This window comes from Scyliorhinus torazame, chromosome 3 (genome assembly GCF_047496885.1).
Source record: "Scyliorhinus torazame isolate Kashiwa2021f chromosome 3, sScyTor2.1, whole genome shotgun sequence".
Classification (NCBI taxonomy): Eukaryota; Metazoa; Chordata; class Chondrichthyes; order Carcharhiniformes; family Scyliorhinidae; genus Scyliorhinus; species Scyliorhinus torazame.
The window spans coordinates 204,644,893-204,656,417 of NC_092709.1; the positions used below are offsets into that span (position 1 = coordinate 204,644,893).

Sequence of the window (11,525 nt, forward strand, 5' to 3'; positions counted from 1 at the left end):
CCCAGAGGGTCACGGGGAGAAAGTACAAACTCCACGCAGTCATCCGAGGAATTGAATCCGGGTCCCTGTTGTTATGAGGTAGCAGTGCTAACCACTGTGCCATCATGCTTGTCCTATTTGCCATATTTGTGAATAATGTCAATGATTCATAGGATGTGTCTCATGATGCAGAAGCTCATATAATCCAAACAGGAACTTTGTTTACAAGCCCTATAATAACTATTTTTTTGAACTGAACAGAGCTTCAAACAGATGAACGATGACTTTCTGAAGAGTGACCACCCTGCTGTTGCCCGCATGCGTATAGAATCCAGTGAGTCTTACGTTGGAGTTACCTACACCAATGAAGATAAAAAGAAAGATCGGGAAAGTGGATTTGATGAGCAAAGGCTGAGTGCTGACAGTGGATATATCATCCCTCTGCCTGACATTGACCCAATCACAGACAGCGAACCTGGTTCTTCAAGAAACCGGCACAGGTACAAATATACTAACCTGTACCATGAGGTGAAACAAGTCCTAGATTTCCTAGTGTGGCTGGAATCTCTTAGTTGTTTCACTGTAAATTAGACAAGCCTGTCAGTTGGGCCATTTAATCATGCATTACAACTGATATTTACATCAGTTCCCATAACAGTGCAATGCATCAGGGAGTGGAAAAGGTACATGGACACTCTGTCCTAGGCGGCAGTGATATCCCCCAAGGTTAGGTACAGTTGACTTGGTCTGTGACAGGAGGATGTGACTACAAGGTGTGAAGGCCCAGAAGGTAGCAATGGAGGAGCCTCAGTCCCTGCAATTGTCCAGCAGGTTCTTGCAGCTTTTGTAGAGACGAACAGGGACTGCAGGGTGCATGAGAAAACTGACCATGGTTCAGGGAGCCATTCAAGTGGTGGGGGGAGTGGAGGGGGGGGGGAACAAAGAGGAATGTAGTTGCATAGGGGACATTATTATTCGGGCAATAGACACTTTTCTCTATAGCTGACAGCCTGGCTCATGAAGACTGTGTTGCGTGCTCTGTGTCAGGGTTAAGAACATCTCTTCTGAACTGGGAAGGAACTTAAAGAGTGGGAGAGAATGTATCCAGTTGTTTTGGTGCTTGTAGGTACCAATGACATAGGTAAGATGAAGAAGGAGATTCTGTGCACGGAGTATGAGTAGCTAGGAGCTAAATTAAAAAGCAGAACGACAAAGGTAACCATCTCTAGATTACTACCTGAGCCATCATCAAATTGGCACAGAGTAACTAAGATCAGAAAGCTGAATGTCTGGCTCAAAGATTGGTGTGGGAGAATTGGGTTTCATAGAAACATAGAAAATAGGAGCAGGAGTTGGCCATATAGCCCCTTGAGCCTGCTCCACCATGCTATATGATCATGGCTGATCCTCTATCTCAACGTTATACTCCCACTCTTTCCCCATACCCCTTGACGTTTTTAGTGTCTAGAAATCTATCCATTTCCCTCTTAAATATATTCAGTACCTTGGCTTCCACAGCCTGCTGTGGTAGAGAATTGCACAGGTTCCCCACCCCCTGAGTGAAGAGGTTTCCTCTCACCTCAGCCCTAAATGGCCTAACCCATATCCTGAGACTGAGACCCCTTGTTCTAAACCCCTCCCACCAGGAGGAACATTCCCTACATCCATTCTGTCCACCCTGTCAGAACTTTGTACATTTCAATGAGATCCCCTCTCATTCTGGGAGCAAAGCCTAGTGGGAAAGACAGTAGAACAGCAATGGCAGGAGTTTCTGGGAGTAATTGAGGACACAGTACAGAGGTTCATCCCAAAGAAAAGAAAGGTTATCAGAGGGGGGATTAGGCAGCCATGGCTGACAAAGGAAGTTAGGGAATGCATCAAAGCAAAAGAGAAAGCCTATAATGTGGCAAAGAGTAGTGGGAAGTCAGAAGATTGGGAAGGCTACAAAAACAAACAGAGGATAACAAAGAGAGAAATAAGGAAAGAGAGGATCAAATATGAAGGTAGGCTAGCCAGTAACATTAAGAATGATAGTAAAAGTTTCTTTACATCCATTAAAAACAAACGGGAGGCAAAAGTTGACATTGGGCCGCTCCAAAATGACGCTGGTAATTTTGTGATAGGAGACAAGGAAATAGCTGAGGAACTAAATAAGTACTTTGCGTCAGTCTTCACAGTAGAAGACATGAGTAATATCCCAACAATTCCGGAGAGTCAGGGGGCAGAGTTGAATATGGTAGCCATCACAAAGGAGAAAGTGCGAGAGAAACTAAGAGGTCTAAAAATTGATAAATCTCCGGGCCCAGATGGACTACATCCTAGAGTTCTAAAGGAGATAGCTGAAGAAATAGTGGAGGCTTTAGTTATGATCTTTCAAAAGTCACTGGAGTCAGGGAAAGTCCCAGAGGATTGGAAAATCGCTGTTGTAACCCCCCTGTTCAAGAAGGGAACAAGGAAAAAGATGGAAAATTATAGGCCAATTAGCCTAACCTCGGTTGTTGGCAAGATTCTAGAATCCATTGTTAAAGATGAGATTTCTAAATTCTTGGAAGTGCAGGGTCAGATTAAGACAAGTCAGCATGGATTTAGTAAGGGGAGGTCGTGCCTGACAAACCTGTTAGAGTTCTTTGAAGAGATAACAAATAGGTTAGACCAAGGAGAGCCAATGGATGTTATCTATCTTGACTTCCAAAAGGCCTTTGATAAGGTGCCTCACGGGAGACTGCTGAGTAAAATAAGGGCCCATGGTATTCGAGGCAAGGTACTAACATGGATTGACGATTGGCTGTCAGGCAGAAGGCAGAGAGTTGGGATAAAAGGTTCTTTTTTGGAATGGCAACCGGTGACGAGTGGTGTCCCGCAGGGTTCAGTGTTGGGGCCACAGCTGTTCTCTTTATATATTAACGATCTAGATGACGGGACTGGGGGCATTCTGGCTAAGTTTGCCGATGATACGAAGATAGGTGGAGGGGCAGGTAGTATGGAGGAGGTGGGGAGGCTGCAGAAAGATTTAGACAGTTTAGGAGAGTGGTCCAAGAAATGGCAGATGAAATTCAACGTGGGCAAGTGCGAGGTCTTGCACTTTGGAAAAAAGAATAGAGGCATGGACTATTTTCTAAACGGTGACAAAATTCATAATGCTGAAGTGCAAAGGGACTTGGGAGTCCTAGTCCAGGATTCTCTAAAGGTAAACTTGCAGGTTGAGTCCGTAATTAAGAAAGCAAATGCAATGTTGTCATTCATCTCAAGAGGCTTGGAATATAAAAGCAGGGATGTACTTCTGAAGCTTTATAAAGCATTAGTTAGGCCCCATTTAGAATACTGTGAGCAATTTTGGGCCCCACACCTCAGGAAGGACATACTGGCACTGGAGCGGGTCCAGCGGAGATTCACACGGATGATCCCAGGAATGGTAGGCCTAACATACGATGAACGTCTGAGGATCCTGGGATTATATTCATTGGAGTTTAGGAGGTTGAGGGGAGATCTAATAGAAACTTACAAGATAATGAATGGCTTAGATAGGATGGATGTAGGGAAGTTGTTTCCATTAGCAGGGGAGACTAGGACCCGGGGGCACAGCCTTAGAATAAAAGGGAGTCACTTTAGAACAGAGATGAGGAGAAATTTCTCCAGCCAGAGAGTGGTGGGTCTGTGGAATTCATTGCCACAGAGGGCGGTGGAGGCCGGGACGTTGAGTGTCTTTAAGACAGAAGTTGATAAATTCTTGATTTCTCGAGGAATTAAGGGCTATGGAGAGAGAGCGGGTAAATGGAGTTGAAATCAGCCATGATTGAATGGTGGAGTGGACTCGATGGGCCGAATGGCCTTACTTTCGCTCCTATGTCTTATGGTCTTATTCCTTTAAAGTCCAGTGAATACAAGCCTATTTGACACAATCGCTCCTTGTAAGACAGTCCTGCCATCCCAGAAATCATCCTGGTGAAACTTTGTTGCACTCCCTCTATGGTAAACATATCCTTTCTTAGGTAAGGAGCCCAAAGCTGCACACAATACCCCAGGTCTGGTCTTACCAAGGTCCTGTACAGGGCCAATTCATGAGGCACCAGAACCAGTACTGGGGAAAGAGGAAGCTGTACCATTTTGTCAGTCTTGACTGAACCACATTTGGACAGAGAGAGCTTTAAACTAAACAATGGAGCAGAAGGTTCATGTGAAGGGAGGTTTAGAAAGTTAAAGAGAAAGGACAAGGCAATAGTGCAGGGTAGCGATATGAGTAATGGTGACCAGATTGTAATTGGACACAACCATATCAGGGCACCAGAAAATATGGTAAGACTAGGGAAAATTACTTTAGACAAACAGAGGGGCAGAAGGGTTTGGGTGAATGGAGAATTAGAAATCCAAATATAAAAGTTGAGGCAATAGATGAGTATAGTGATGTGGATAAAGACAATCTGAATGGGACAGGCAGAGACAGAGACTTTAACAGCAATAGTGCAGGGAATAGCAGTCAAAAATAAAAATTGATGTCACTTTATCTGAATATGTGAAGCATCTGCAATTAGATGGATGAACTAGTGGCACATATAGAGACAAATGGTTTAGACCTAATTGAAATTACCAATACAGATGCAAGGTTACAATGTAACCAAGGTTGAAAAAGAAATATTCCAGGACAACATTTTAAAAGGACAGGCAGAATGGAAAAGGAGGATGGTAGCTCTGCTAATAAAGGATGGCTTAAGGACATTAGTGAGAGAGGATTTTGGCGCAGAACACCAGGCAGTAGAATCAGTATGGATGGAGATTAGGACTGGCAAGGGTTAGAAAGCGCTGGTGGGAGTGATTTATGATCCCTTATCAGTAGTTATGGCATTAGACAAGGGCATTAACCAATAAATTATTGGTGTTTGTAACAAGGACAATATAATAGTTGTGTGGGACTTTAATCTTCATATAGACTGGATCAATAAAATTGGCAACTGTGGTTTGTAAGATGAGTTTGCAGAATGGTATTGTGACAGTTTCTTGGAGTAATTGTTTGTGGGGAAAACAAGGGTTAAAGTTATTCTAGATCTAATATTGTGCAATAAGTCAGGGTTAATTAGCAAAATCACAGTAAAAGATCCACTCGGAGATAGAGATCATAATACAATTGAACTCCATTTTGAAGGCAGGATTTTCTGGCTGTTCACGCTGGGAGGATCTTACGGTTCTGCTGATGGCGCACCCCTCCATGGGTTTTGCAGAGGCGAGGGGTGCGTTCAACAGGAAACCCCATTGACAATGGTGAGACCAGACGCTCCCGCTGCTGGCCACTGGCAAGCCACCCTCCATTACTGCATAACATGCCGTGGAGGGGGATGAAAATCCTGCTCATAGTTTGGAAATGACATGGGCAGCACGGTGTCACAGTGTTTAGCACTGCTGCCTCACGCCATTGAGGACCCGGGTTCGATCCTGGCCCTGGTCACTGTCTGTGTGGAGTTTGCACATTCTCCCCGTGTTTACATGGGTCTCACTCCTGTAATAATATACACCAGTATATCATGGTGCAGACACACACTGATGGACACACAGTGGGACCAATCAACATACACAACACCGCTGCCAATCACCAGTGAGAGCACACGCACTATAAAGACAGGGGGCATCAGAGTTCCCGCTCATTCGAGTAGCAGCTAGCTAGGAGCACAGAGCGCACAGCCTGCAACACAGACATTCACCATGTGCTGAGTGCATCAACTGGTTAGGACAAGGCAAAGGTCTTTAGTTAAAGCTAGTATCATATTTACCCACAGTTCAAGTATGTTTAAATAGTTAACCTTTTAATAAAATAGTGTTGCACTACTTCAAGTGTTGGTGACCTGTATGTGATCCAGAACACCCAACACATCAACTCCCACAACCCAAAATGTGCATGGTAGGTGGATTGGCCACGCTAAATTGCTTCTTAATTGGAATTTTTTAAAAGTTTGAAAATGACATAGTCAGAAATAAAAATCTTAAACTCAATCAAAGCCAATTACACAGGTACGAGGGGTGAGCTAGCTAAGGTTTATTGGGTACATATTAGACACGATTTAATGGCCATACTGCACCTGAAAAGCAGCTCGCCGCAGCGCATCGTGGTCGATAAAGGCTGGGAGATCCCGCTCCTGGGATCTACCGGCTCACCATGCCTCGCGAGATCGTATTAGATCTCACGAGATGTTGCGATGTGAATCCCACCTGCAATGGCAGGATCACTTTTTAGCGAGTTTGCATATTAAAGTGAGACAGCTGGCCTGTCTTTATGTGCAGATTCCTGAGTTACTTGAGGCGTGGGTTTTACCTCCCTCACCTCGGAGACCTCGGGCGAGTGCCGTTCAGTACTGGTCTCCACAAACGGGGACCTGAAAGAACGGCAGTCATGGGAGTCTCCCAGGGTATTGGACGCCCCCAGGTGCCACCTGGGCACCCTGGTAATGCCAGCCTGGCACCCTGGCAGTACCACCTTGGTGGCCAGCCTGGCATTGCTAAGGTGCCCAGATGGCACTTCCAGTGGCAGGGCACTGTTACGTTGGCACTGCCAAGATGCCAAACTGGCATTTTTATTGCGGGGGTGCAATTGGGCCGGGGTGCCCTGCGTGGTTGTTGGAGGGGTGCAGGGGAGTCAGGGACCCTCCCATAGTGCATTGGGGCTTGGTGGGGTCGGGGATCCCTTTGAGATCGGGACACCATTTGATCTCTCACTACACAGAGGAGTTCCAGCGAGCGGAACTCCTCAGTGTACAAAACGGGGCTATGTGCGGCCTCGGCCATGCATTCCCCATTGAGGCCCCTTATTAAACGCGAGTTGCGTTTCTCGATGCCGCAAGCGCTGGGAAACATGCGGCTAAACGCGCTTGCTATGGGACTTTGTTCCCATTTAATTAAATCGCGCCCATAGCAAAAGGAATAGTGGTGAATAAATAGTGGGAAAAATTCTACCAATTCAAAATGTGAGAAAGATCCATCTGTTGCTTCCTAAGGAGATTCAGTAAAGTATTAGATTAAGAGAAGAAGCTCATAATGGTTTTTTTTTAAATGTAGTAGGTCTGAAGATTGGGAATGTTATAGAAATCAACAATCAATCCAAATGAGTGTAAACTAGCCAGGAATATAAAAACAGATTATAAGAGCTTTTACAAATATATAAAAACGAAGAGAGTAGCTAAAATAAACATTGGTTCCTTAGTAGTAGAGACAGGAGAAATTATCATGGGTAATGAGGAAATGGCAGAGGCATTGATCAAATATTTTGTGCCTGCCTTCACAGTAAAAGACGCAAGTTACATATCAGAAATAGAGCGCAACACATAGGCTAAAACAATGAGGAATTTAAAGTAGTTAATATCAACAGAGAGAAACATCTGGAGAAACTCAAGGTGTTAAAATTTAATGAATCCCCAATATCTCCAAATAAACAGCTTTAAACCCATGAAAGACCCATTGTAGAAATGCTGTTTGTAGGTTAATTCTCCCCTAAGAAATGTATTGCTTAAATGTTCTGCGAATAATTATAACAATGCCATTGCTTCCGTATCTGATGAGTATTCATTTTCAGATTTCACACAAAACAATTACTGGAAATGGACTGGAATATACAGGAAAGAATCTTAGTTACTCAAGGTGTCAGGGGAAAGTTCACCATCTAGTTTGTTTGATGGTTCAGAGAAAGCATGTTTCAGCTTAACTCTAGGAAGGTTTACAAAATTTGAATATGTATTTTCCTCAATTTTTAAATTTCCCTTCATTTAGGATGCCATGCAACATTCCTGTTTAAAGGGAAGGAAGCAATGTTTCCTAGCCTCTTCAAATATCATGTTGTTAACTCTGGCTAATGGATAATGGCCAAGGAGATGTGCATTTGTTTTACTGAACCTAAACAAGTGGGAGCTCACTATAGAGTGAATCATGACATTCTCATCTCATCATACCGGTCTATGGCTCAGCACAGGGTACACAAACTCATTGTGCCACCAGGATATTTGCATGCATTCCATTCACTTGCCTTGTATTTTGACACTTCCTTTCCTTTCCAGTTCCCAGACGTCCGAAGAAAGTGCTATCGAGACAGGCTCCAGCAGCTCGACTTTTATAAAGCGTGAGGACGAAACCATAGAAGACATGGAAATGATGGATGACGTAGCAATCGATCCCTCAGACCTGGTGGAGGACAGTTTCCTGTAACCAGTTACATTTATTGTGGGAAAATAAACTATTACAGACATGACTTTCTCTATAACCACTTTTTGCAGCATCTCCAAGGAGAGAACTTCGAGGTGGGAACTTGATGGTATATCTCATAGCAGGGGCCAACTTGGAGAGCAATTCTGGAAAACAATATGATTTCTATTGTAGTACATATCATGTGCATATTTCAGTGCATTATTTTTCTATTATGGTACTCTCTATAGTGTTTTTCTTTCAGTGTGTTGCACACTGCCATTCCCATGAACTAAACATGAGGCCATGCAAAGTTAGTTGTGTGTTTCGGAGGTCCTTTGCTGCATGGAAGACGGTTCCTTTATACAAATAATTGACTACATCTATTATTTTAGCAGACTGCTTTGTATGTCCATAATGATAACCATTACTAAGAATGTATGCTGTGTACCTGATGTTGTACTATATCATTATCTCTGAAATAGGAGAAAGACAATGACTATTACTCCCCAGGTGGGTTACATTAAGTTGTTTGTCATTGTATTCAAATTCACCAACGTGTTCTCTTCAGTGCTTACTTCCTACCCATTACGAATCATGATGTCTCTTTTGCAAAGCACAATTTCTGGAAGTTACTACATGTGAAGAACACACCACATCATCAGAAGATTCTATATTTGACTGTTTCACTTGCTTGTGCAAATTCAGGAAAATCATAAAACACAACATAGATGGACCGGGCCTTATTGCATTGTACATTTTAAAGCTCCAATTTTGAATCCACTGGTATCACTGGCCAATGGGTTGAGCCTACGTCTAACTGACCTGTTTGTTCATGCAACTGCCAAATGATTGAAGGATTTACCAAGCTTGGAAAATTGATGTGGTCAAGCACATCATGTACGAAAGCACAGGAGGAATAATGAAGAGAATTGTTGCTGAAGAAGATTTCCTTTCAAGTGAGCTGAAAGAAAAAGCAAAGTGCCTTTTCTTTGAGTCAGGAGCTAATGAACAATCTGGCACCCGAAGAGTTCTTTGCTTTAAACGTAAACAAATTGTGCCAGGACAGCAAGTGTCAAAGACCTTACAAGTCATTCTTGTCTGCAACCATTCCAAACAAGAGGATGCCACAAAACCAAGAATTCCATCTGTAAATATTGTAAATGCTGTCATTTTGACTGATATACTGGAAGCCAATTGGTTTCCATGATTTCCATAAATGTTGATTGAGATGGTGATGTGATATCGCACTGGAATAGGAGAAGAGCACTATAGATAATCCCGATCTGGAGCTGGAGAAATGAAATATATTACAATATATTGTATCGAACTGACGTCTTTACAATGTACTTGTGGTGAACATTGGACTGTCCGATCAAATATGACATCATCATGTTGTGGCAAATGTATTATTGAATGCTATCTTGTAATGACTAGTACATTGAATAATTTGATGTTCATCGCTCATTTAAGAACACAACGTGTTTGTAACATATTCCTGATATTTACAAACAGCAGGATATAACAAGAAAGACTGAGTTTTGTTTGTGGACTGCAAGCGCCAGCCTTTATAATCCATCCAGGATCTGGATTAAGTTTTCTGATTTTCTGTATACAACATAAGTGTGCACATAGATACCATGGAAACTTTCAGAGTTGGTCATTAGTTTAAAATCTTCTAAGAAAGTATTTGTCAACTCAAATCAATTAACAACCATCATCTACATTTACATAATCACGTCCTAACCTGTTGATTTAAATTGAAATTAGTCGTTGAGTTTCCCACATGACTTGCTCCTTATACATATTGTTGCTGAGATAAACTTGAAGATTAGTAAACTCCATTGTGGGAGTCCCTCTTTCTTCATTTGGCTTGCTCCTAATCCAGTGAGACATCACATATGCATATATATCTATTTTTGTATGAACTACGTGCATAATGAGCCTTTCCAACTCCAAGGTGTATTGACTGTCAATAAGGCATCATTGTTACTCAGCTTTTTCTTTTATACTTTCTTGCCTTCTGACATCCAGAGTAAAATGTGTTCCTGCATACACAGCAGATCCACTGGGTGGGACTGATATATTCCAGTTGCTGGGGTACTGCAATATGATATACATTCCATAGCACATTATACTTTCTGTATTAGCCGTGGCATTATGAATAATCAGAGAGGGAAACTGGCAACAAACTACTTTTCCAACTGCTTCCAGTTGTCTAGGCACATATTCTGCCATTAGTGACATTACACATCTATTAATACTCAGGCCAATGTCGTAGATCAGAGCACACTTTCCTCCATATCTAGTATTAAAATAAAAATTACTTCTGTCAAGTGACAATTGGAACACATGTGAAATTTTTGTTATGAAATGTAAGATAAAATGTAAAGAAAATTATACATAATTTTGCAGGCTAAATTGTTCAATGTTCCTATTTGGAGAAGAATTTCAGACAATACCTGAAAAGACCAAACGAATGCAGCAAAGGAATTGATGTGGTATTACCTAGGAAACATGACTTTAGCTTTGAATGGCTTGAATGTTAAAATGTGGTTAAATTTTTATCCAATGGTCTTACTAAGTGACAAGGGGCATTGGGTATATATAATGATGTTATACATCATTTCTGTATATATATATATATATATGTGTATTTCAGTGTAGTCATCTGAGTTACTGCCGTACATTTATGTCTAGCTGTATCACTGCCTATGTTTATATTTTTGACTGTGATGTACTCCACAGGCACGTTACATGTTGCACTTTTGAATGTCTAAAGAAAAGTTATATTTTAAAATTGACAAAAAAAAGTAAAATGATTTTAAAGGGATTGAATTGTGAATGCGTGGCTGGACTGTATGTAGGTTAAAGTCTCAAACATTTTATTATGGTGAAATTACACAAAGTTTTAAAGACCTTTTGTTAAAAAAATCTTTATGTTACATCAAATACACATTGTCTAAACTCAGAATCTCTATTTCAATAAATTCAGATGAATTTACTCATTGAGCTTGTACCATCTTTCCCTCACTCTTATTGTAAAATGAAGGTTATACGCCCCCATTTCTGAGCATTGTGTCATTAGCAAAATTCCTCCAGAATAATGTTACCTCCACAATACCCAACATTTGTGATAGCCAACTAATTGTGACTGAACAATAAAATACATAGTGGGGAGAGGCAAAGCTGTTCCTGCGTGGGTGCCTCATGTACAAAAAAATGTAACGCACAGAATAAAACTTCCCCATTGTTACAGTTCACTTTTCAAATGGCGTTAACCATTTGTTACAACCCCCAAGGAAGTCACGGCGTGCGGACCATCCGGTTCCCATGACTCCACAGAGTACGAACTTCCCCAGTAACGTGGCGGGGCTTCCTCTTTAACAAGG

General features: G+C 41.9%; 1 protein-coding gene across 2 annotated transcripts in view; it reads left to right on the plus strand.

Moving 5' to 3' along the window:
* The window catches only part of pdgfra (platelet-derived growth factor receptor, alpha polypeptide), a 90,729-nt gene extending 79,592 nt beyond the window's left edge, over positions 1-11,137 (plus strand). For both annotated transcript variants that reach the window (XM_072496776.1, XM_072496775.1), the window contains exons 22-23: positions 241-479; positions 8,010-11,137. In XM_072496776.1, coding sequence (XP_072352877.1) covers positions 241-479; positions 8,010-8,157 — 387 coding nt within the window. In that variant the 3' untranslated portion in view covers positions 8,158-11,137. The remainder of the gene's footprint in view (positions 1-240; positions 480-8,009) is intronic.
* Positions 11,138-11,525: the final 388 nt, after the last annotated feature.